At 48.7% G+C, this 27472-nt stretch overlaps 1 protein-coding gene across 5 annotated transcripts in view; it reads left to right on the top strand.

Annotated features, from left to right (window-relative positions):
* LOC141406859 (S-geranylgeranyl-glutathione receptor P2RY8) overlaps positions 1 to 23724 on the top strand; it is a 75448-nt gene extending 51724 nt beyond the window's left edge. For 2 of the 5 annotated variants that reach the window (XM_074030396.1, XM_065538736.2), the window contains one exon: positions 17740 to 20447. In XM_074030396.1, coding sequence (XP_073886497.1) covers positions 17764 to 18843 — 1080 coding nt within the window. In that variant the 5' untranslated portion in view covers positions 17740 to 17763 and the 3' untranslated portion in view covers positions 18844 to 20447. Of the gene's footprint in view, positions 1 to 16089; positions 16230 to 17419 lie in introns of those variants that run through there. The other 3 variants (XM_074030395.1, XM_074030394.1, XM_065538734.2) reach the window with 3 other exon arrangements.
* The last annotated feature ends 3748 nt before the right edge of the window (positions 23725 to 27472 follow it).

Raw genomic sequence — 27472 nt, 5'->3', positions numbered from 1 at the left:
CTGGGTTTTTTCATTTTTTGTTTTTTTTTTCACTGAAGGGCATTTCATGTTAATTAGCTTAATTCCACGTACAGTGGCTTCCTGCTTTCCAGAGCGAGGTAGATTTTGCAGCTGCTGTTCAGATATCCCCACCCAGAGAGGTGTGTGCGCGGTAAAGTACTTGGAAACTTTAAAAAAACAGCCGTCGTGCACGCGCGCACACACACACATACACACACACATTAATTTTGTTTTAAAAAGAGCTACTCGTGTTTCTCAGAATCCGCGCTCTGGCCCGTGGTGAAGCCGTGTGTTATACACTCTGAGAATGAGATACAGAAATCAGAGAAACGCGGTCGCTGCCTTTGCAGAGAACACGGCTCAAAATCGTCACGGGCGTCCGCGGAGGGCAGCATGCAAATCTCGCTGGGCAAACTGTCTGTTTGGTTGGGTTATGCAATAGAGGAAAATCAACACAGAGCGACAGAGCTCAGAGCATTTCCTACGCGTTTTTGTGCTTAGCTACGAGGATTCTTGCCTTGTGATCTGAGGCCGAGGCAGGCAGGTCCTCTCTTCCCCCGACGCCTGCCAGCTGCCGGTTCACTGGGGTTGGCAGCTCACTTTCAAGTCAGTAGAACACAGAGTTCGTTCAGAGGCAGGTGTTATCACAGTAACAGAGGTCACTGGGTCTACAAAGATGGGGAACTTTGAGGGTGCGAGGGATGGAAGCTGGGCTCCCCTAAACCCAAAGCTGTACTCTCCTAATCCCAAAACTGAGTTCTCCTAAACCCAAAGCTGTACTCTCCTAATCCCAAAGCTGAGCTCCCCTAAACCCAAAACTGGGATCCCTTAAATCCAAAGCTGGACTCTCCTAATCCCAAAGCTGGGCTCCCCTAAACCCAAAGTTTGAGGAAAATGTGACTACATGGCCGGGCACGGTGGCTCACGCCTGTGATCGCAGCACTTTGGGAGGTCGAGGCAGGTGGATCACCTGAGGTCGGGAGTTTGAGACCAGCCTGACCAACATGGAGAAACCCAGTCTCTACTAAAAATAACAAAACTTAGCCAGGCATGGTGGCAGGTGCCTGTCAGCTACTCTGGAGGCTGAGGCAGGAGAATGACTTGAACCCGGGAAGTGGAGGTTGCAGGGAGCCAAGATGGCACCGTTGCCCTCCAGCCTGGACCACAGAGCAAGATTCAGTCTCAAGAAAAAAAAAAAAAAAAAGAAAAGAAAATCTGATTCCAGGCTGCACAGTGACCTCAAAGTCAGAGGGTGCAGGGACTCTCTTGTGACCAGCCTTCAGTGAGAGTTCCGGTATTTCATCCGTTGGCATCTCTAGATCTTAGTCATCTCCAGACCCGTCGCCTAACACGTCTCAGCGGTATTCATTTGCAATCCCCCGATGAGTTACGACGTGGAGTGATTTTTCGTAGGCGAATGTGCCATCTGCAAAGCACCTTTGGTGAGGAGGCCCATGTTTAAATGCGGCCGTTTGTTTTCCAGTGGTTGAGTCTGAAGAGGTTTTTTTGGCACATTTTGCATACTGGTTCTTTGTTTTACAAAAAAAGTTCTTTATTTTAATTTTTATTATACTTTAAGTTCTGGGATACATGTGCAGAACGTGCAGGTTTGTTGCACAGGTGTACACGTGCCATGATGGTTTGCAGCACCTGTCAACCTGCCATCTACATTAGGAGTTTCTCCTAATGCTCTCCCTCCCCTAGCCCCCCACCCCCCGACAGGCCCCAGTGTGTGATGTTCCCCTCCCTGCATTCTCATTGTTCGACTCCCACTTATGAGTGAGAACACGCGGTGTTTGGTTCTCTGTTCCTCTCTTAGTTTCTGAAAATGATAGTTTCCAGCTTCATCCATGTCCCTGCAAAGGACATGAACTCACCCCTTTTTTTTTTTTTTTTTTTTTCGTTTGAGACAGGGCCTTGCTCTGTCAACCAAGCTGGGGAGGGGGGGCGGCTGTGGTACAACAATCGCTCACTGCAGCCTCAACCTCCGGGCCTCAAGAGAGGCCCTGTCTCAGTTCCCTGTGTAGCTGGGACTCCAGGTGTACACCACCATGTCCAGCTAATATTTTTAAATTGTTTGTGTAGACAAGCTCTTGCTTTTTTTTTTTTTTTTTTTTAAGATGGAGTCTCACTCTGTCACCCAGGCTGGAGTGCAGTGGTGCAGTCTCGGCTCACTGCAACCTCGGCCTCCTGGGTTCAAGCAATTCTCCTGCCTCAGCCTCCTGAGAAGCTGGGATAACAGGCGCCCACCACCATGCCCAGCTCATTTTTGTATTTTTAATGGAGACGAGGTTTCTCCATGTTAACCAAACTGGTCTCCAGCTCCTGACCTCATGATCCACCGCCTTGGCCTCCCAAAGTGCTGGGATTACGGGCATGAGCCAGTGCACCTGACCACATACTGGTTACAGATATGTGTTTTGAAAATATCTTCTCCATGCCTGTGACTTCTCGTTCCATTCACAGTGTCTTTTGCAGACCAGACGTTTTTGCCTTTATTATTATTATTATTATTATTTTTGAGACAGAGTCTCACTCTGTTGCTCAGGCTAGAGTGCAGTGGTGCAATCTCCGCTCACTGCAACCTCTCCCTCCAGGGTTCAAGTGATTTTCCTGCCTCAGCCTCCCAAGGAGCTCGGCCTACAGGCACATGGCACCATACCTGGCTAATTTTTATATTTTTAGTAGAGACAGGGTTTCACCATGTTGGCCAGGCTGGTCTTGAACTCCTGACCTCAGGTGATCTGCCCGCCTTGGCCTCCCAAAGTGCTGGGATGACAGGCGTGAGCCACTGCACCCGGCTGAGACCAGACATTTTTAACCCGAACAAAGTCCAACTTTTCAATCATTTCTTTCCCAGTTGCTGCCTTTGTTGTGGTGCCTAAAAAGTCATCACCACCAGATCTGAGATCAATTAGATTCTCTTCTCTACTATCTTCTAGAAGTTTTCTAGTTTTGCGTTTTATATTGAGGTCTGTTAGCAGATGCCTGTAATCCCAACACTTTGAGAGGCCAAGGGGGGCGGATCATTGGAGCCCAGGTGAGATGGCACTGCGGCACTCCAGCCTGGGTGACCATGTGAAACTCTGTCTCAACAACCAAAAAAAGGACAGTGGTGTATTCACTAAAAGACACCTAGATTTAAGCATAGGGAACCTAGAAATAAAACCGCACAAATATAATCAGTTCCTGTGACGTATACATATTTATGAGCATCCCATTAACAAGACAGAGTCAAAAGGCCCAGCAGATAAATGTCTAACAAAGTCATGTCCCAAAAAGGACACCTGTGGTCAATCAATGTAGAAACATGCCAGCCTGTCTGGGCACAGGGGTTTGTGCCTGTCATCCCAGCACTTTGGGAGGTCAAGGCGGGCAGATTAGCTGAGGTCAGGAGTTCGAGACCAGCCTGGCCAACATGGTGAAATCCCGTCTCTATTAAAAATACAAGAATTGGCCGGGTACGGTGGCTTACACCTGTAATCCCAGCACTTTGGGAGGCCGAGGCGAGCGGGTCACAAGGTCAGGAGATGGAGACCACCCTGGCTAACACGGTGAAACTCTGTCTCTACTAAAAATACAAAAAAACTAGCCGGACGTGGTGGCGCGCGCCTGTAGTCCCAGCTACTCGGAGGCTGAGGCAGGAGAATGGCGTGAACCTGGGAGGCGGAGCTTGCAATGAGCTGAGATCGCACCACTGCACTCCAGCCTGGGCGACACAGTGAGGCTCCATCTCAAAAAATAATAATAATCATCATAATTACAAGAATTAGCTGGTGTGGTGGAGCACACCTGTAATCCCAGCTACTCATGAGGCTGAGGTGGGAGTATTGCTTGAACCCAGGAGGTGCAAGCTTCTGTGAGCCAAGGTCGTGCCACTGCACTCCAGCCCGGGTGACAGAGGGAAACTCTGACTCAGCCAAAAAAAAAAAAAAAAGAAAGAAACATGTCAACCTCTGTGGCTGTGATGAAAATATAAGTTGAAACTTCTCACCCTTCAGGCAAATTGCTGTCACCCTTGTTGATGAGGGTATGAGAATGAGTGTTGCCCTTGTCTATTAGCCGCAAGCACCTATTGGTGCAATTTACTGGGGTACTATTTGGTGATACTGCCTCTGTTTCTATCTTCTGGAAGGAATTATAGAGAGTCAATATAATTTCTTCCTTAAATGTTGGGGAAAATGCATCAGTAAACCCATCGGGGCCTGGAGCCTTTTGTTTGGGAAGGTTATTAAATTATTGATTCAATTTCTTTAAGAGATATAGGCTTACTCAGATTGGCTATTTCTTGTTGTGTGAGTTGTCAGATTTTGTCCTTTTGTGCTTTTCATCTAGGTGATCGATTTTATGGGTGCAGAATTGTGTATAATATTTCTTTATGAGCTTTTGAATGTCCGTGGGATCTGTAGTGATGTCTCCTCTTTCATTTGCAGTATTAGTAACTTGTGTTCTCACTCTTTGTTGTTGTTGTTAACCTGGCCAGAAGCTTATTAGTCTCACTGATTGTTACTTCAAAGAACAAGCCTATGGTTTTGTTGGGGTTTTTTTTGCCTATTGACTTGCTGTTTTCAATTCCACTGATTTCTGTCCTCTATGGATTTCCTGTTTTCAAATTCATTGATTTATACTCTAATCCATTATTTATGATTTCTTTCTTTCTTCTTCCATTAGATTTAATTTGCTCTTCTTTTTCTAGTTCCTTGAGGTGGAAACTTAAATCGTTGATTTTAGATCTTACTTCCTTTCTAATACAGGCATTCAATTTAAAATATGCACACCCTTCACATCAGCCGTTCTTCTCCTAGAAATCTATCCTAGAAAATGTTCTCACAGGTATGCACAAAAATACTTACAGAGGGCCGGGCGCGGTGGCTCAAGCCTGTAATCCCAGCACTTTGGGAGGCCGAGGCGGGTGGATCACGAGGTCAGGAGATCGAGACCATCCTGGCTAACATGGTGAAACCCCGTCTCTACTAAAAATACAAAAAAAAACTAGCCGGGCGAGGTGGCGGGCGCCTGTAGTCCCAGCTACTCGGAGGCTGAGGCGGGAGAATGGTGTGAACCCGGGAGGTGGAGCTTGCAGTGAGCCGAGATAGCGCCACTGCACTCCAGCCTGGGCAACAGAGCGAGACTCTGTCTCAAAAAAAAAAAAAAAAAAAAATACTTACAGAGGAGTGTGTGTAAGCACAGGCTGAAGCAGAATTGATCCATCCAAATCCCCTCACTGTGGGGCATATGGTTAGAGACACCACAAGACATTCACAAAGGTGGTGACGGGTGTATGTCCTACTAGAAAAATAAAACTCACCTGTGTCTGGAAGGAGGCTCCACCGCAGAGGAGCTCCCAGAGGTTATTTCTGAAGGGGAGTGGGACCTGGAGGGGAAAGATATGAAGACAAACATGAATACAGAGCTCTCTATTTCCCTTTATTCTTTTACTCATAACAAGGGTGTGTGTGTTCTGTAATTGGAAGGTCTAAACATTAAACCAAAGTTGAAAACTCAGTGGTGGTTGGAAGTTCAGAAGAGGTTGCATCTGCTTCTGTGGGTGAGGGGACTTGGGAACATGCCTGGAAGGGGTGGTATGAACCCTGGTTTTATTAGGATAAGTTGCAGTTCAGTGGAGAGGGACCACCGGAAAGGCAGACAGCAGGGGGCGGGAGGCTTCTGGTATGCTCCATGATAGTCTTTGCACCCTGAGCCCACCATATAGCCTCTCTGTTTCCTTAGCCCCTGCTATCTATGGTCACATAAAAAGATACCTGTGCCAGGCGCAGTGGCTCACACCTGCTATCCCAGCACTTTGGGAGGCCGAGGAGGGCAGATCATGAGGTCAGGAGTTCAAGATTAGCCTGGCCAACATGCTGAAACCCCATCTCTATTAAAAATACAAAAATTAGCCAGGCGTGGTGGCAGGTGTCTGTAATCCCAGCTACTCAGGAGGCTGAGGCAGGAGAATCGCTTGAACCCGGGAGGCAGAGGTTGCAGTGAGCCAAGATCGCACCACTGCGCTCCAGCCTGGGCAACAGAGTGAGACTCTGTCTCATAAATAAATAAATAAATAAATAAATAAATAATACCTGTGTCACTTCAGCTTCCCATAATGAAAACCTCCAATTTCTTCCTACTTCCTCCCTCCCAAAAGCACCTGTCTATCACCCTATAACCTCTCTGCAATCTCTTATTTACAGTCTGCCTTCTGCAATCTCTCTGGTCTATGGGATCCCTGTTTGCAAAAGGTATGTTGGTAATAATTTCTGCTTCCCTGCTGTGCCTACACACACACACACACACACACACACACACACACACACACACACACGCCTGCAAGTGCCATTTTCATTTTAAAAGCATTGGTGTCCGTCATACAGAGAAATGCGTAGGATTGGAAACAGGAGATACCAAAGGAAGGTTCCAGAGGAGTCAAGACCTTCTCTTTGTCATTGCTTCTGGCCACAGCTCTGACGTCTGACCCCACTCCAGCCCAGGGACCAAGAGATGTTTTAGCCCATGTTCCTTATGTCTTCCCGTAGACCAGGTCTCCTCCTCTATGATGGAGTGGGAGGTCCATGATGGCAAGACAATGAGGGGCACGTGCAGGCATTTTAAGGAATCGTTCTTCATCCACAGCTAGTCACTAACCATGATGAGACCACTGTCCCTTTCCGTGACACCAGCTCCTTGCTAGGACCATCTCCCTGGGGTCCTTTCTCTCCCTGAAAGTCTCTTGCAGGCATTCTTTGGAAAGTACTCCTGGGCTCTGTGTGTTTTGCTGAAGCCTGTTCTTGTCACACAGTTGCTTGAGGGCAGGTTTCTCAGCCTCAGCACTGCTGACATTTCACGCCAGATCATCCTCCGTGGTGGGGCCATCCTGTGTACTGTGGGGTGTTGAGCAATGTCCCTGGAATCTACCCACCAGATGCCAGGAGCATCTTCCCAATTATCATACCTAAATCATTCACATTTGCAAACCATTGAATGGATAGATAATTGATGCATGGATAAATAATTGATAGATGATTGATGAACACATATATGTCATTGTTAGATAACTGATACACAGATGACAAATAGATGTAATTAATAGATAATCGGTTGGTAGGTAATTGATATGGATAGATGACAGATCCGTAGAAAGATGATTGATTCATAATTGATACATGATAGATATGATTGCTAGATAGATAAGTGATAGAAGACAGATAGATGATTGATAGATAATGGATATAGATAGATGATAGATCATTGGTTGCAAGATGATTGGCTGATTGATAGATAATTGATATAGACAGACAATAGATCATAGATGGATGACAGGGGATTGATAGACAAATGGATTCATGGATAGATAGATGGTGAATTTCTTTTTTTTTTTTTGGGGGGGGATGGAATCTCACTCTGTCACCCAGGCTGGAGTGCAGTGGCACGATCTCAGCTTATTGCAACCTCTGCCTCCCGGGTTCAAGCAATTCTCCTGCTTCAACTTCCCAAGTAGCTGGGATTACAGGTGGCCGCCAACACGCCTGTCTAAGTTTTGTATTTTTAGTAGAGATGGGGCTTCACCGTGTTGGCCAAGCTGGTCTCAAACTCCTGACCTCAGGTGATCCACCCACCTCAGCCTCCCAAAGTGCTGAGATTACAGGCGTGAGCCACTGCACCAGGCCAATGGTGAATTTCTTATGCTCAGGCCAGGTTGTCAACCTCAGCACTGTAGATATTTGAGGCTGGATGGTTATCTGTGATGGGGCCCTCTAGTGCATGGTAGGGTGTTGAGCGCCAACCCTGAGCTCCACCCACCAGATCCTAGTAGCATCCTTCCTTAAGTTGTGACGACCAGAGATGTCTCCTACATTTCCAACTATTCTTGAGGGTGGGGGAAGCCTTTTAGGTGACCCTTGTTCTAGACCTGGCATTGGTCACCCTCAGCTACCTCTCAAACATCTACATGACCCATTATATTTCTTTTTTTTTTTTTTTTTTTTTTTTGAGACGAAGTCTCGCTCTGTCTCCCAGGCTGGCGTGCAGTGGCACGACCTCGGCAGACTGCAAGCTCCACCTCCCTGGTTCATGCCATTCTCCTGCCTCAGCCTCCCGAGTAGCTGGGACTACAGGCACCCACCACCACGCCCGGCTAATTTTTGTTGCCGTTGTCGTTGTTGTATTTTTAGTAGAGACAGGGTTTCACCGTGTTAGCCAGGATGGTCTTGATCTCCTGACCTAGTGATCCACCTGCCTCGGCCTCCCAAAATGCTGGGATTACAGGTGTGATCCTCTGCGCCTGGCCGACCCATTATTTTTCTAAATCGGTATCAAGGACTCTTCCTCAAACACGTCTGGGTGCACTAACAGTGACCCTGACACCACATTGTAAAATCCTGAACAACCTGGTCATGGGAGATGTCCCAAACCTGGATTCTTCCCATTCACCTAAATACTGATCCATCCATCTACTCATCCACCCACCCACTCACTCATCCATTCACAAATGCACCCACCATTCATCCACCCTTCCACCCACCCATCTACCCATCCCCATGCATTCATCATCCATCCACCCACCCATCCACCCACTCATCCATCTATCCACCCATCCATCCATCTACCCATGCACCTACTCATCTATACATCCTCCCATCCATCTACCCATCAACCCATCAATTCATCCACCCACACATCCATTCACCTAAATACTGATCCATCTATCCACCCACCCAACCACTCACCCATTCACAAACCCACCCACCATCTATCCGTCCACTCATCCATCTACCCATCCCCATCCATTCATCATCCATCCAACCACCCATCCACCCTCTCATCCATCTATCCACCCACCCATCCACCCACCCACTCACTCATCCATTCACAAATGCACCCACCATTCATCCACCCTTCCACCTACGCATCTACCCATCCCCATCCATTCATCATCCATCCACCCACCCATCCACCCTCTCATCCATCTATCCACCCACCCATCCACCCACCCACTCACTCATCCATTCACAAATGCACCCACCATTCATCCACCCTTCCACCTACGCATCTACCCATCCCCATCCATTCATCATCCATCCACCCACCCATCCACCCTCGCATCCATCTATCCACCCATCCATCCATCCACCCATCCACCTACTCATCTACACATCTTCCCATCCATCTACCCATCAACCCATCAATTCATCCACCCACACATCCATTCACCTAAATACTGATCCATCCATCCACCCATCCACCCACCCAACCACTCACCCATTCACAAACCCACCCAACCATCTATCCATCCACCCATCCATCTACCCATCCCCATCCATTCATCATCCATCCAACCACCCATCCACCCTCTCATCCATCTATCCACCCACCCATCCACCCACCCACTCACTCATCCATTCACAAATGCACCCACCATTCATCCACCCTTCCACCCACCCATCCATCTACCCATCCCCATCCATTCATCATCCATCCCCCACCCATCCAACCACTCATCCATCTATCCACCCATCCATCCATCCACCCATACACCTACTCATCTATACATCTTCCCATCCATCTACCCATCAACCCATCAATTCATCCACCCACACATCCATTCACCTAAATATTGATCCATCCGTCCACCCATGCACCCACCTACCCACCCACCATTCATCCACACATTCACACTCCCACCCACCCACCCACCCTTCCATGCACTCCATCCATCCAACCATCCATCCATCCACCCATCCATCTGCCCACCCAGGCACTCATCCATTCAGCCACGCATCCATCCATTCATCCATCCATCCACCCACCTATGTACCCATTCATCCACTCATCTATGCATGTACCCATCCATCCACTCACCCATCCATGCATGTATTCACCCATCTACCCATCCATCCACTCTCGTCTCTGTCTTCATCTTCCCATGCCTTCTCTGTGTCTGTGCCTAAATTTCTCTTTCTCCTGAGGACACCAGTGAATTCTATTAGGGCCTCTCCCTACTCTATTATGACCGCATTTTTGACTTCAGGAATGACATAGACACAGACTCTATTTCTAAGTAAGAAATGGCCATACTAACGAGTGTATCATGCAGGGTGTGGTCCACGACAACTTCCTCCTATGTAATCAAAGTAGGTAATTGAAGCCAGCATCCGTTTTGATTGTCTTCCAGCAGCACAGCTCCAACAGAGTGCCATTTGCCGCGTTTGGGGTTCAGGGCCTCCTGAGGCAGCCCTATCAAAAGAACCACAAACTGGGTGGTGCAAACACCCCACAAACCCAGAAAGGAGAGCAGATGAGAAGCATGGGGCTGGCTTGTGACTCCTTAGGGCTGGGCCCTCTCGCTCCCCTGTGTGCTCAATACTTGGGGACAGCCCCCAACACTCAGGAAGGAGGGGTTGCTGTAGCTAGAAGACAATAGCTGTCAAAAAGGGTCTGTCACTGGCATGCCATCCCTGCTGCCAATAAGGGCTACCTTTTTTGTCTTTCTCATCCCAATCCTGTAAGGTCCACCCCGAACAAGACTGTAGGATTCCTGCTCTCCTCATCTGAACCCTTCAGAAAGGGGTTCCCAGGGCTGGGAATGAGGGGAGAGCAGCTCCAAGAATCAGGAACACGCCGGGTGTGGTGGCTCACACCTGTCATCCCAGCACTTTGGGAGGCTGAGGTGGGCAGATCATCTGAGATCAGGAGTTTGAGACCAGCCTGGCCAACATGATGAAACCCCATCACTACTAAAATTACAAAAAAAAAAAAAAAAAAAAAATGGGGTAGGTGTGGTAGCTCATACCTGGAATCCCAGCACTTTGGGAGGCTGAGGCAGGCGGATCATCTGAGATCAGGAGTTTGAGACCAGCCGGGCCAACATGGTAAAACCCCATCATTACTAAAATTACAAAAAAAAAAAAAAAAAAGGGCTGGGCACGGTGGCTCACATCTGCAATCCCAGCACTTTGGGAGGCTGAGGAGGGTGGATCACCTGAGGTCAACAGTTCGCAACCATCCTGGCTAACACGGTGAAACCCCATCTCTACTAAAAATACAAAAATTAGCTGGGTGTGGTGGCGGGCGCCTGTAGCCCCAGCTACTCGGGAGGCTGAGGCAGGAGAATCGCTTGAACCCGGGAGGCGGAGGTTGCAGTGAGCTGAGATCACACCGTTGCACTCCAGCCTGGGCAAAAAGAGTGAAACTCCGTCTCAAAAAGAAAAAAAAAATTACAAAAAAATTAGCCAGGCGTGGTGGCAGGTTCCTGTAGCCCCAGCTACCCAGAAGGCTGAGGCAGGAGAATCGCTTGAACCCGGGAGATGGAGGTTGCCGTGAGCTGAGATAATGCCATTGCACTTCAGCCTGGGCAACAGAGCAAGACTCCATCTCAATTAAAAAAAAAAATCAGAACCATCCACAGAGGATAAATAAACAGAATTTGTCTATCCATACAGTGGACAATTTTTTTATTTATATAAATAATATTTTTATTTGTATTTTGCCCCCCAAAAGCTATTTTTTAAAAGACCTGGTTATACAAATGATGGTATTTTACAACTGAGGGAATAGATAATTAAAATATTCATGTCACCACATTAATAGACCTAAAGAAAAATGTGATTATTTTCATAGATGCTGAAAAGGCTTTTCATAAAATTTTAATAACCATTTCTGATAAAAAAAAAAAACCACGCATGTTTTATATTAATTCATAGACTCTTACCATTGCAAAGTACATATATCTCATTATGGACTTACATTTCTTCTTTTTTATTATTATTATACTTTAAGTTCTAGGGTACATGTGCACAACGTGCAGGTTTGTTACATATGTACACATGTGCCATGTTGGTGTGCTGCACCCATTAACTCATCATTTACATTAGGTGTATCTCCTAATGCTATCCCTCCACCCTCCACCCTCCCCACAACAGGCCCCAGTGTGTGATGTTCCCCTCCCTGTGTCCAAGTGATCTCATTGTTCAATTCCCACCTATGAGTGAGAACATGCGGTGTTTGGTTTTCTGTTCTTGCGATAGTTTGCTGAGAATGATGGTTTCCAGCTGCATCCATGTCCCTGCAAAGGACGTGAACTCATCCTTTTTGATGGCTGCATAGTATTCCATGGTGTATATGTGCCCACACAATGGACTATTATGCAGCCACTAAAAGGACTTAAGCTCTGACACAGACTCCTGTGTGGATGAACTTTGAAGACTCCAGGCTCAGTGACAGAAGCTGGACACAAAAGATCACATATTGTTGAATTTTCTTCTTATAAAATGTCTAGAATAGGCTAATCCACAGGGACCAGAAAGCAGATTTGAGGTTGACAGGGGCTGAGGACAGGAAACAACAGGATCAACAGTTGTGGGGTTCTCAACGGTTTTTGTTTTGTGTTGTGTTGTTTTGTTTCGAGATGGAGTTTCGCTTTTGTTGCCCAGGCTTGAGTGCAATGGTGTGATCTCGGCTCACTGCAACCTCTGCCCCACACAGTGGTTCAAGCGATTCTCCTGCCTCAGCCTCTGGAGTAGCTGGGATGACAGGCACCCGCCACCACACTCGGTTAATTTCTTGTGTATTTTTAGTAGAGATGGGGTTTTACCATGTTAGCCAGGCTGGTCTCGAACTCCTGACCTCAGGTGATCCACCCGCCTCGGCCTCCCAAAGTGCTGGGATGACAGGTGTGAGCCACGATGCCTGGCCAGGTTCTGAGTTTTGTTCAGGGAGGAAAATGGCTCTGGAATTGCATGATGGTGTTGTTTACACATCTGTGAATATATTAAAAACCATTGAAATGTATGAATGAGCGAAAGGTTATGGTATGTAATATGTAACTCACATCTTGGTAAAGCTGTTTTTTGTTTGTTTTGTTTTTTATTTTATTTATTTATTTATTTTTGAGATGGAGTCTCACTCTGTCACCCAGGCTTGAGTGCAGTGGCACCATCTCAGCTCACTGCAAGCTCCATCTCCTGGGTTCACGCCGTTCTCCTGCCTCAGCCTCCAGAGTAGCTGGGACCACAGGCACCTGCCACCACACTAATTTTTTTGTGTTTTTCTTTAGTAGAGATGGGGTTTCACCATGTTAGCCAGGATGGTCTCGATCTCCTGACCTGGTGATCCACCCGCCTCGGCCTCCTAAAGTGCTGGGATGACAGGTGTGAACCATGATGCCTGGCCAGGTTCTGAGTTTTGTTCAGGGAGGAAAATGGTTCTGGAATTGCATGATGGTGTTGTTTACACATCTGTGAATATATTAAAAACCATTGAAATGTATGAATGAGCGAAAGGTTATGGTATGTAATATGTAACTCACATCTTGGTAAAGCTGTTTTTGTTTTTGTTTATTTTATTTAATTAATTAATTTATTTATTTATTTATTTATTTATTTATTTTTGAGACGGAGTATTGCTCTGTTGCCCAGGCTTGAGTGCAGTGGCGCCATCTCAGCTCACTGCAAGCTCCACCTCCCGGGTTCACGCCATTCTCCGGCCTCAGCCTCCAGAGTAGCTGGGACGACAGGCACCTACCACCACGCTAATTTTTTTGTGTTTTTTTTAGTAGAGATGGGGTTTCACCATGTTAGCCAGGATGGTCTCGATCTCCTGACCTGGTGATCTGCCCGCCTCGGCCTCCCAAAGTGCTGGGATTATAGGTGTGAGCCACAGCACCCGGCTGGTAAAGCTGTTTTTAGAAGAAATGAATGAGAGGGGTGGGAGAGATACACACAGACCCTCAACAGGTGAGAAACATTCCTGGATGCATTGCTGCCAGAAAGGTATGCATTTCCTGCAAAGTGTAAGAAAAAGGGTCCAAACTGGCCGGGCATGGTGGCTCACGCCTGTCATCCCAGCACTTTGGGAGGCCGGGGCCATTGGATCACCTGAGGTCAGGAATTCAAGACCAGCCTGGCAAATATGGTAAAACCCCGTCTCTACTCAAAATACAAAAAGTAGCCAGGCGCGGTGGCGGGCGCCTGTAGTCCCAGCTACTCGGGAGGCTGAGGCAGGAGAATCATTTGAACTCAGGGAGGCAGAGGTTGCAGTGAGCCGAGATCGCGCCACTGCACCCCTGCCTGGGTGACAGAGTTCCAAAAAAAAAAAAAAAAAAAAGAAAAGAAAAGAAAAAGAAAAGAAAAAAATAGGGTCTAACCTGCAGCCCCTGAGCGCCCACCTGTGGTCGGTCTGTTGCTTCAGACCATTCAGTGCCCAGATATTTCTGGAAAAGCCACCTCTGCAGGCCAGACACCGCCAAGAGCAACCGTTGTACTCATTTTGTGAAATTTCCATCCTGCCGCCCCAGCCTCGGCGGGACCCAAACCGCAAGCCGGTGCCTCTTGTGTCCGGGCAGCTGGTGACGGTTAGACGTAATTTCTTGATTAATCACCCACGTTGCTCAGCAGTCCTGGCTGGCTGTCTTCCCTGGGGGCTGTCCAGTGGCCACAGGGGACAGATCCGAAATTGCAACACGTCTGGCTGCGAAGGGACTGCTTGCTGGATCGTCAGACCACACAGGTTACAGACATGAGGGTGGCTGGGTGAGGCCGCCATTGCAGGACTTGCAACAGCACGTGCTGGTTAAATGTGTGCGAGGCACAGCTGCCTACCTGGAGGGTTAAAGCCACAAATTCCAGCCCAGGCGCGGTGGCTCAGGCCTGTAATCCCAACACTTTGGGAGGCCGAGGCAGGAGGATTGCTTGAAGCCAGGAGTTTGAGACCAGCCTGGGCAAAAGAGTAAAACCCCATGTCTACAAAAAATAAAAATGTTAGCTGGGCATGGTAGCATGCACCTGTAGTCCCAGCTACTCAGGAGGCTGAGGCAGGAGGATTGCTTGAAGCCAGGAGTTTGAGACCGGCCTGGGCAACACAGCAAAACCCCATGTCTACAAAAAATAAAAATGTTAGCTGGGCATGGTGGCATGCACCTGTAGTCCCAGCTACTCAGGAGGCTGAGGCAGGAGGATTGCTTGAAGCCAGGAGTTTGAGACCAGCCTGGGCAACATAGCACAACCGCATGTCTACAAAAAATAAAAATATTAGCTGTGCATGGTGGCATGTACCTGTAGCCCCAGCTACTCAGGAGGATTGCTTGAAGCCAGGAGTTTGAGACCAGCCTGGCAATATAGCAAAACCCCATGTCTACAAAAAATAAAAATATTAGCTGGGCATGGTGGCATGCACCTGTAGTCCCAGCTACTCAGGAGGATTGCTTGAAGCCAGGAGTTTGAGACCGGCCTGGGCAATATAGCAAAACCCCATGTCTACAAAAAATAAAAATATTAGCTGGGCATGGTGGCATGCACCTGTAGTCCCAGCTACTCAGGAGGATTGCTTGAAGCCAGGAGTTTGAGACCAGCCTGGCAATATAGCAAAACCCCATGTCTACAAAAAATAAAAATATTAGCTGGGCATGGTGGCATGCACCTGTAGTCCCAGCTACTCAGGAGGATTGCTTGAAGCCAGGAGTTTGAGACTGGCCTGGGCAATATAGCAAAACCCCATGTCTACAAAAAATAAAAATATTAGCTGGGCATGGTGGTACTCTCACCTGTAGTCCCAGCTACTCAGGAGGCTGAGGCAGGAGGATTGCTTGAGGCCAGGCATTGGAGGCTGCAGTGAGTTACGTTTGCACCACTGCCCTCCAGCCTAGGCAACAAAGCAAGACCCCATCTCCATAAAACAAAAACAAACAAGCAAAAGAACAATTCCAGGGCACCCCTGTTTCCAGTTCTGTCCACTTTACATTCTCGAAATAAAACTAGTGTCCCTTTGACAGACACATTTTTCATCAGCAGTGCATGGCTGAAGCGTCTGTCCTTCCAGACGTCCCCCACGGCCACAGCAGGCAGAACCCTAAGAAGGAAGGGTCTGATTTTCCTCCTGAAGCCATAGGTGGCCGGAGGTGCCCAGCTGGCCGTGGAGGGCGGTGCTGACTCGTGCATAACCGTAGGTTTCACACCTGGGCACGTCCAGGCGGGGCACAAAACTTCTCCCTGAAACTGAAATGAAAGCTCTGGGCCATTTTAAAAGCAGTTTGAGGAAGCTGTTTGCGCAGCAGCTGGTAAGAAGTCACAGGCCTCCTCTGGAGGAAGAAAGAGCAGGGTGGAGCCTTGGGTTGACATGGGTGTTACAAGCTAGAAAGACTTTGGAGATCTCCCGGCGCTCGGATTGTATGTTTTCTGCTGATACCTGCTCTGTGGGAGGAATGTCCCTGAAATGAAAGGATTGACACCTGGGGGCTGAAGGTCGGTCGCTTTGTGGTTTCCATCCATGGGGGACAGTGAGTGAGTCGTGAGATCTGTACAACAATGCGTTCAACCTGCCCAGGGGAGCCACAGGCCCCACTCTGGATCTTCTAAGAGTCTCAGCCTGTGACATGCACCAAGGTCTCCAATGACCTCCCTGATCCAAAGAAGGAGGGGAAGGAGGGAGGGGAAGGAAGGAAGGAAGGGAGGGAGGGAGGGAGGGAAAGAAGGAATGAAGGATGGGGGGGAAGAGAAGGAAGGATGGGAGGGAAGGAGGAAAGAAAGGAGGGAGGGAATGAAGGAGAGAGGAGAGAGAGGAAAGACAGAAGGATGGTAGGAAGGAAGGGAGAAAGGGAGGAAGGAGGGAGGGAGGGAAGGAAGGGAGGAGGGAAGGGAGGAAAGAGGGAGGGAGGGAGGGAAGGAAGGAACGAAGGAGGAAGGGAGGGAAGAGAAAGAAGGAGGGGAGGGAAGGAGGAAAGAAAGAGAGGGAAGGAAGGAGACAGGAGAAAGAAGAAAGACAGAAGGAAGGTAGGAAGGAAGGGAGAAAGGGAGGAAGGAGGGAGGGAGGGAGAGAAGGGAGGAGGGAGGGAGGGAAGGAAGGAACGAAGGAGGAAGGGAGGGAAGAGAAAGAAGGAGGGGAGGGAAGGAGGAAAGAAAGAGAGGGAAGGAAGGAGAGAGGAGAAAGAGGAAAGACAGAAGGAAGGTAGGAAGGAAGGGAGAAAGGGAGGAAGGAGGGAGGGAGGGAGAGAAGGGAGGAAGGAGGGAGGGAAGGAAGGAACGAAGGAGGGAGGGAGGGAAGAGAAGGAAGGAGGGGAGGGAAGGAGGAAAGAAAGGAGAGAGGGAAGGAAGGAGAGAGGAGAAAGAAGAAAGACAGAAGGTAGGAAGGAAGGGAGAAAGGGAGGAAGGAGGGAGGGAGGGAAGGAGTGAAGGAAGGGAAGAGGGAAAGGAGGAAAGAGGGAGGGAGGGAAAGAAGGAATGAAGGAAGGAAGGAGGGAAGAGAAGAAAGGATGGGAGGGAAGGAAGGAAAGAGGAGAAACAGGAAAGACGAAAGGTAGGAAGGGAGAAAGGGAGGAAGGAGGGAAAGAAGGAAGGAGGGAAGGAAGGAAGAAAGCAGAGAAGGGAGGGAGGGAGTGAGGGAAGGAAGGATGGGAAAAGGGAGGGAGTGACGGAAGGAAGGGTGGCAAAAGGGAGGGAGTGGGGAGAACAGAAAAGAAGGGAAGGAAGGAGGGAAGAAGAGAAGGTAGGAGGGAGGGAGAGAAGGAAGGAGCCAGGAGGAAGGAAGGAGAAAGGGGAGAAGAGAGGAAAGAAGAAAACGACAGAGGGTGAAGAAAGGAAGCAGACAGGCAGGGAAAGAAGGAGGAGAGGGAAGGAGGGAGGAAGGGCGGGAGGGATGGAGGAGACAGGGAGCCGTCTGCGAACGCATGTCCCCACCCTCCTTGGTCCCGGGGGAGCCCTCCCGGCAGCCACCTCCCCGCCCGCGCCCCTGAGCCGTGCGCCCTTCCCTCTGCAGAGCCCGGGCGAGGACCCCTCCAGGATGCACGTCCCAAACAGCACCGGCCCGGACAACGCGACGCTGCAGATGCTCCGGAACCCGACGATCGCGGTGGCCCTGCCGGTGGTGTACTCGCTGGTGGCGCTGGTCAGCATCCCGGGGAACCTGTTCTCCCTGTGGGTCCTGTGCCGACGCATCGGGCCCAAATCCCCGTCGGTCATCTTCATGATCAACCTGAGCGTCACGGACCTGATGCTGGCCAGCGTGCTGCCGTTCCAGATCTACTACCACTGCAATCGCAACCACTGGGTGTTCGGCGTGCTGCTGTGCAACGTGGTCACCGTGGCCTTTTACGCAAACATGTACTCCAGCATCCTCACCATGACGTGCATCAGCGTGGAGCGCTTCCTGGGGGTCCTGTACCCGCTCAGCTCCACGCGCTGGCGCCGTCGTCGTTACGCGGTGGCCGCGTGCGCCGGGACCTGGCTGTTGCTCCTGGCCGCCCTGTCCCCGCTGGCGCGCACCGACCTCACCTACCCGGTGCACGCCCTGGGCATCGTCACCTGCTTCGATGTCCTCAAGTGGACGATGCTCCCCAGCGTGGCCATGTGGGCCGTGTTCCTCTTCACCATCTTCATCCTGCTGTTCCTCATCCCCTTCGTGGTCACCGTGGCCTGTTACACGGCCACCATCCTCAAGCTGTTACGCACGGAGGAGGCGCACGGCCGGGAGCAGCGGAGGCGCGCGGTGGGCCTGGCCGTGGTGGTCCTGCTGGCCTTTGTCACCTGCTTCGCCCCCAACAACTTCGTGCTCCTGGCGCACATCGTGGGTCGCCTGTTCTACGGCAAGAGTTACTACCACGTCTACAAGCTCACGCTGTGTCTCAGCTGCCTCAACAACTGTCTGGACCCGTTTGTGTATTACTTTGCCTCCCGGGAATTCCAGCTGCGCCTGCGGGAATATCTGGGCTGCCGTCAGGTGCCCGGAGACCCCCTGGACACGCGCCGCGAGAGCCTCTTCTCCGCCAGGACCACGTCCATGCGCTCCGAGGCCGGTGCGCACCCCGAAGGGCTGGAGGGAGCCCCCAGGCCCGGCCTCATGAGGCAGGAGAGCGAGTTCTGAGTCTCCGGGGGTGCAGCTTGGAGAGCCAGGGGCGCATGGAGAGGCCACGGTGCCAGAGGTTCAGGGAGAACAGCTGCGTTTCTCCCGGGCACTGCAGAAGCACCGGTGAGGAAAGGTCTCCAGGTTTCACTGAGGGTAGAGAAACCAGCAAAACCCAGCGGCGCACAGGGCGCTCTGTGAGGCTGCAGCGGGGGCCTCTGCCTCTCTGTGCCATGCACCAGACAGCGTGTGCCACCACGCCCTGCTAATTTTTGTATTTCTTTTTAGTGGAACCGGGGTGTGCACCCCCGAGTTCCTTAGACACTCCTTCTCACACCTGTCCGTCCCCGAGCATGGACATTCAACCAGCCCCGCTCCCTCGGCCACTCCATCTCTGGATATATCCTCCCTGGGCGACCTGCCAGCCCCATTCCCAGCTCCTCTCCTTGCTGACATCGTCCCTTAGCTGTGGTTCTGGCCTTTATTCTCCCCCAGAGGTGCTGGTCTCCTTAGTGTGGTGCACACCGACATTGCTGTTGGTTTCACTCAGGGCCACTCTGCTGGCTGTGGTTGGAATTCTTCTTTCAGAGGAACGAGGACAGATTTATATACTTCATCTCTGATGACTCCGGGAGCACCTGAGGTTCCTGCACCTCAACTACTCCCGTGTTCCCCACATCTGCTCCCTGCTCCACCGCACCCCCCAACCTGGAGCTGACCACGGTGATTCCTGGCACGGTTGTTCTGACCTGGCTTGGAGGGCCCCCCACCCCTCCTCTGCTTCTGTGAATCCCTGAGAGTGAAGGAGGTCCCATCAGGCCCCTGGACCACCATCAGGCCTCCCTGACTCAGGACGAGGACCTCGGAGGCCCAGGTGTGGAAACGAGGCTCGGTGACATGGGTCCCAGCCCATCCCAACCCAAGGGTGCAGCTTGATTCCGCAGTTCCCGGCCTTCTGCGCATTGTCTGCCTCGTGTTTCCCCCCCTGGCGAGTCCATCCGGGGTCCGGGGAGCAGGCAACTGGCCAGACCCGTGAGACCGTTTGGAGATCAAGCACCGGACACAGGTGTGGACCGCAGGAACCTGCAGGGGTGTCAGTCGCTGGGCCCCCTCCATGCTGTGAGGGTGGTGAGCAGACTGTGTGTTTGCCTTTCTTCCTCTGCACCAGACGTGCCTGCACCAGCCCCAATACCTGAGCTGGTTTAGCGTAAAGAAGAGGTCTGACTCCCCACAGGCGTCCGAACATTACAGGGAATTGGATTCCTGGCTCTGTTGGGTGAGAAAGATGGTTCTGGAGGCGAGAATGGGAGAGCTGGCCATCCGCCCAGGGGCTCTGGGCAGTCTCCATAGTGGGTGGCCTCGGATGCCCAGCCCCTCCCTTTCTGTGCACTGGGGACACCGACGGAGGCCAAAGCTGCTGTTCAGGGGCCCTGTGTTGGCGCCTCTCTCCTGCCATCATTATCATGGAAGGAAAACAGAGATGGCTTAGTAATTAATCCAACCATTCCCAAAACCCGTGTCCACCCGGAACATCAGGATGGGACCGTGTTTGGAAACCGGCTCTTTACAAATGTAATTTTTTTTTTGTACTTTTTTTTTTTAATTATACTTTAAGTTCTAGGGTACATGTGCATAACGTGCAGGTTTGTTACATACGTATACTTGTGCCATGTTGGTGTGCTGCAGCCATCAACTCGTCAGCACCCATCAACTCGTCATTTACATCAGGTATAACTCCCAGTGCCATCCCTCCCCCCTCCCCTTCCCCATAATAGGCCCCGGTGTGTGATGTTCCCCTTCCCGAGTCCGAGTGATCTCATTGTTCAGTTCCCACCTATGAGTGAGAACATGCGGTGTTTGGTTTTCTGTTCTTGTGAGAGTTTGCTAAGAATGATGGTTTCCAGCTGCATCCATGTCCCTGCAAAGTAATGAAGTAAGGCGAGGCCATCCTGCATTTACAATGGGCCCAATCCACTGTCCCTGTGAGAGACGGAAGAGGAGACACAGACACAGAGGAGGAGGCCACGTGGAGACGGAGGCAGAGATTGGACTGATGCGGCCACAAGCCCAGGGACACCTGGAGCCCCCAGGAGCTGGGAGAGGCAGGAAGGATCCTCCCCTAGAGCTTTCCAGGCAGTGTGACCCTGACACACCTGGATCTCAAATTTCTGGTCTCCAGGACCGGAGGAGGATAAACTCGTGTTAAGCCCCCAGTTGCTAGGAATTCTGGGATTTCATTTCAGCAGCTCCCGCCAATGCACACACGCACTGAATCCACTCTGACATCCTGAAACTGTGATGTGGACCAGTGCAACGCGCTGGTTCCTGGGTGGGTCATTTCGGGAGGCCCGCTGTGCCCCAGGCTGGATCCCAGGGAGTGCTCTGTGTGTGTGTGTGTGTGTGTGTGTGTGTGTTTGTGTGTGAGCAATAAAGCTTTTTAATCACCTGGGTGCAGGCGGGCTGAGTCCAAAAAGAGAGTCATCAAAGGGAGATAGGGGTGGGGCCGCTTTACAGGATTTGGATAGATAAAGGGAAATTACAGTCAAAGGGGGTTCTCTGGTGGGCAGGGGTGGGGGGTCACAAGGTGCTCAGTGGGGGAGCTTTTGAGCCAGGATGAGCCAGGAGAAGGAATTTCACAAGGTAATGTCATCACTTAAGGCAGGGACAGGCCATTTTCATTTTCACTTCTTTTGTGCTTTTTGGATGTAATCTCCCAGCTATGGCCACTAGAGACAGATGAAGGCTCCTGGAAGAATGATGCCCCTGTAATGTGTAATGCTCTTTTTGTGTGTGTGTTTTTGTTTCTGTTTTTTTGTTTTTTGTTTGTTTTTTGTCTGGATAGCACAGGAAGCTTTTTTTTTTTTTTTTTTTCCCGCAATGCCCAGCAGTCTGGTGGCTCATTCTCTCCATCACCCCCTAAGTCTGCTTCATGAATGACATCATGAAGGCATCCAGGATCCCTGGAGACAATAGCTCTGTGTTTTCTGATTTTTCTTGATTGAAGGACCAGAGTTTTTTTGGTTTTTGGTTTTTGAGTGTTTTTTTGTTTTGTTTTTGTTTTTTTCTTTTTGAGACAGAGTCTCACTCTGTCACCCAGGCTGGAGTGCAATGGTGTGATCTCGGCTCACTGCAACCTCCGCCTCCTGGGTTCAAGCGATTCTCCTGCCTCAGCCTCCTGAGTAGCTGGGATGACAGGCACGCACCACCACACCCGGCTAATTTTTGTATTTTTAGTACAGATGGGGTTTCACCATGTTGGCCTGACTGGTCTCCAAATCCTGACCTCAGGTGATCTGCCCACCTCAGCCTTCCAAAGTGCTGGGATGACAGGCGTGAGCCCCTGCACGGTTCTGTATAAAGTGCTGCAGACCTGGAGGTCAGCTTCATAAACCGAGCACCCCATCCCCTCCTTCAGAACGCTCCAGATCCCCCTGCCATGTGCCGTCGTGGCATGAAACCAGCCTTCCCGCCTTTGCCCTCTGCCGAGCCATGGTCTTTGGTGAAGGCGAGTGAGGCAGGCGTAGACGTGGGACTGCCAGGATGGTGTACCAGCAAGTGCAGCCTGAATGTCCACATGTCTCCAGAAAAATGAGCCACTGTTGTGAGCTGGTCAGCAGGCTCCAGGCGGGGGAACCTCCCTGGGAAACAGCGCTCTTCCACACATGGATGAAGGAGAGGCAGAGACTGCAGTGATGCAGCCACAAGCCCAGGAGCTGGGAGAGGCGGGAAGGATCCTCCCTTAGAGCCCCCCAGAAGGAATTGGATACAACTGTAGTAGATTGAATAGTGGCCCCCAGAAACATCTGTCCGTAGCCTAATGCTCAGAGCCTGTGAGTAAGACCTTATTTGGAAACAGGGTCTTTGCAGATGTGATTAAGTTAAGGACCTTGAGATTGGATCCTTCTGGAGTAGGGTGGGCCCTAAACGCAATGGCAGGTGTCCTTCTAAGACACACAAGAGGAGATGCAGACACAGAGGAGGAGGCCACGTGGAGACGGAGGCAGAGACTGGAGTGATGCGGCCACAAGCCCAGGGACCCCTGGAGCCCCCAGGAGCTGGGAGAGGCAGGAAGGATCCTCCCCTAGAGCCTCCAGAGGGAACTGGGGGCTGCAGGAGAGACCCAGAACTTCCACAGAAAGAGAGAAATTGTCCTCCTGCTTCTCTAGACTGTCCCAAAGCTGAACCCTAGAAAGCAAAGCTGATACAGGAGCCTCCAGGACTGAAAGGCCTCAGTCAGCAAGAGACCCCGTAGGAGATCCAACCACAGGTGCTCAGCGTGGGCCTTGGGTGTGTCTCGTGGGGGTGGGGGGCGGAACCCGTGAAAAACCTCAGAGTAACACCTTCAGGGCAATGCACAGAAGATCCCTAAACTGCCTTGTAAACAAAACTGAGAGCTTGAGTCAGAGGAAGCCGAGACGATATCCTTCCTCGACACTGTGTGAGAACGCCGACATCCTCCCGCAAATGAAGACGTTGCAAGCAGGCAAAGTGCTTCAGTTTTTTTTTGTTTTTTTTTTTTTTTGCCTTTATGACGATTTGTGCAGCCACTTGGCTATGGAGAGCGACCGACACCCCCTCTTACATCTGTGAATGTTTCCTGGAAGCTGACTCCGTGTGTTCACTTGCCGAGCTTTGAGTAAAAAGATAGCACGTGTCTGTTGACTCACACCCGTGTTTTAAGATGGAAAACTTTACTTCTGTCCTTGGCAGGACATGGAGAGAGGGAGGCACTCCAAAAAGTCTCAGCCTCCATCAAGACGTGGTGGTTCATGCCGGTAATCCCAGCACTTTGGGAGGCTCAGGCCGGAGGACTGCTTGAGTCCGGGAGTTCAAGGGCCAATCTAGGCAACACGGTGAGACCCTGTGTCTATAAAAATTAAAAATAAAACATAAAAAAAAAAATCAGCATTGATGCTGCTTCTGTTTTGTTCCACTGCAGAAGGCAAATGTGTTTCTGTCTCTGATTTCTGTGGGGTTTGCATTTTAAACACAGACCCCATTTGATGCTGGATCCAATGTCTTATCCTCTTCACAGGCTCCCTGTCTTGGTCCGTTTATCCTGCTGGAAAACAAACAAACAAAAACAAAAACAAAACGCCATTGCTTTACTCAGGGTTCTCTAGAGGGACAGAACTAATAGCATAGATAGATAGATACATAGATAGATAGATAGATAGATAGATAGATAGATAGATAGATAGATAGATAGATAGTAGGTAGATAGAGATAGATGATTGATAGATTGATAGATAGATAGATAGTAGGTAGAGATAGATAGATATAGATAGATAGATAGATAGATGATAGATACAGATAGATAGATAGATGATAGATAGATAGATAGATAGATAGATAGATAGATAGATAGATGATAGAGACATAGATAGATAGATGATACATAGATAGATAGTAGGTAGATACAGATAGATAGATGATAGATGATAGATAGATAGTATTTAGATAGATACAGATAAATGATAGATAGTAGATAGATATAGACAGATAGATGATAGATACATAGATACATAGATAGATAGATAGATAGATAGATAGATAGATAGATAGATAGATAGATAGTAGGTAGATAGATACAGATAGATAGATGATAGATAGATAGTAGGTAGATAGATATAGATAGATGATAGACAGACAGACAGATAGATAGATAGATAGATAGATAGATAGATAGATAGATAGATAGATAGATAGATAAAAGAGTTTAAGGCTGGGCGCAGTGGCTCACACCTGTAATTCCAGCACTTTGGGAGGCCGAGGTGGGCAGATCACCTGAGGTCCAGAATTCAAGACCAGCCTGACCAACAAGGGGAAACCCTGTCTCTACTAAAAATACAAAATTACCGGGCCTGGTGGTGGGCACCTGTAATCCCGGCTACTCGGGAGGCTGAGGCAGAAGAATCGCTTGAACCTGGGAGGCGGAGGTTGTAGTGAGCCAAGATCACGTCACTGCACTCCAGCCTGGGTGACAGAACAAGACTCTGTCTCAAAAAAAAAAAAAAAAATAGACAAATGGATAGATACATGGATAGATAATAGATGGATAGATAGATGCATACATGGGTAGATAGATGATAGATTGATAAATGGATGATAGGAGATAGATAGATAGATACATACATACATAGATACATAGATGAAAGGTAGATGATAGATTGATAGATGATAGATGAAAGTATAGATGATGGATAGATGGATAGATAGACAACAGATTGATGATGGAAAGATAGATGGATAGATGGATAGAAGATAGATAGGTAGATAGATAGATAATACATTGATGATGGAAAGATAGAAAGGTGAATAGATGGATAGAAGATAGATAGATAGATAGATAGTTACACAGATGATAGATAGATGGATACATAGATAAACAGAATGGATGGATAGATAGATAATAGATGATAGCTAGATAGATGCAGGTAGATAATGGATACACAGATGGATAATAGATAGATAGACAACATAAGTGGGGGGATAGATGACAGATGAGGTAGGTAGGTAGATACAATAGATAGATGACAGGTAGGAAGAATAGATAGATGATGGATAGACAGATATATATATACATAGATGGATAGATAGATACATAGATGATAGATACATAAATACATAGATGGATAGATAGATGATAGATAGATACATATATACATACATAGATGGATACATACATAGATGATAGTTGCATACATATATAGATACATGGATAGATACATAGATAGATGATAGAGAGATACATACATACATACATAGATGGATAGATAGATGATAGACAGATATATACATGGATAGACGATTGATAGATACATACATACATAGATGGATAGATAGATGATAGATAGATACATATATACATACATAGATGGATACATACATAGATGATAGATGCATACATATATAGATACATGGACAGATACATAGATAGATGATAGAGAGATACATACATACATACATAGATGGATAGATAGATGATAGATAGATACATATATACATACATAGATGGATACATACATAGATGATAGTTGCATACATATATAGATACATGGATAGATACATAGATAGATGATAGAGAGATACATACATACATACATAGATGAATAGATAGATGATAGATAGATACATACATAGATACATAGATAGATACCTACATAGATACATGCGTACATAGATGGATAGATGATACATACATACATAGATGGACAGATACATAGATGATAGATACATACATACACATACAGATGGATAGATACATAGATGATAAATAGATACACACATACATACATAGATGGACAGATACATAGATAGTTGATAGATACATACATACATAGATACATGGATAGATACATAGATGATAGATACATGCATACATAGATGGATAGATACAGAGATGATAGACAGATACATACATACATAGATGGATAGATAGATGATAGACAGATATATACATGGATAGATAGACGATTGATAGATACATACATACATAGATGGATAGATAGATGATCGATAGACAGATACAAACATACAAACATAGATGATAGATAGATAAATACATACACACATAGATCCATAGATGGATGGATAGATAGATAGATATCATGGCTAAATAGATGGAAGGGTGATAGATAGATCCGTAGACAAGATAGATGGATACATGATAGATGAATAGCTGGATAAATGATGGACAACATAGATACATAGATAGATGATAGATAGACAAACCCTCGCATGCTAACTCAGGGTTTCTCCACCTCAGCACAGCTGACATTTGGGGCTGGAGGGCTCTCTGTGGTGGGGCCATCCCAGGCACTGTAGGATGTTGAGCAGTGGCCCTGGGCTCTGCCCACCAGATGGGAGCAGCACCCCCACACTGCACACACCCAGACATGACAGCCAAAAATATCTTCAGACATTGCCAGGTGTTTCCTGGACGGTAGGATCTCCTCAGTTCTTGGCAACTGAATTACACACAACCTACAAACCGGCACACATTTGAGAATCTTTGAACATCAGACTATGCGATGCTGGCTCAATGCAAAACAGGACATTAAGGAGAGAAGCCCGGCCTGGCGGGATGGGGTGTCTGAGTTTGCCGGGGTTGCCATAGCAAAGTTCTGTACGCTGTACAGCTTAGACAACAAACATTGATTCTCCCACAGTCCTGGAGGCTGGAGGTCTGAGGTCAAAGTGTGGGCACGGCTGGTTCCTCCTGAGGCCTCTCTCCTCGGCGTGGAGATGCCGTCTTCTCCTTGTGTCCTCACAGCGTCATCCCTCCATGTGTGTCTGTGTCCTCATCTCCTCTTCTTATGGGATGTCTTAGTCCATTGCAGGCTGCTATCACAGAATACCATAGACTGGCTGGCTTAGACACAACAGGCATTTGGCCGGGCACAGTGGCTCACGCCTGTAATCGCACCACTTTGGGAGGCCGAGGCAGGCAGATCACCTGAGGTCAGGAGTTCGAGACCAGCCTGACCAACATGGTGAAACCCTGTCTCTACTAAAAGAAAAAAAAAAATACAAAAAATTAGCTGGGCGAGGTAGCAGGCACCTGTAGTCCCAGCTACTCAGGAGGCTGAGGCAGGAGAATGGCGTGAACCCTGGAGGTGGAGCTTGCAGTGAGCCGAGATTGCACCAC

The sequence above is a fragment of the Macaca fascicularis genome, chromosome Y (assembly GCF_037993035.2).
Source record: "Macaca fascicularis isolate 582-1 chromosome Y, T2T-MFA8v1.1".
Lineage (NCBI taxonomy): Eukaryota > Metazoa > Chordata > Mammalia > Primates > Cercopithecidae > Macaca > Macaca fascicularis.
This window is presented reverse-complemented; position numbering and strand designations above follow the sequence as displayed.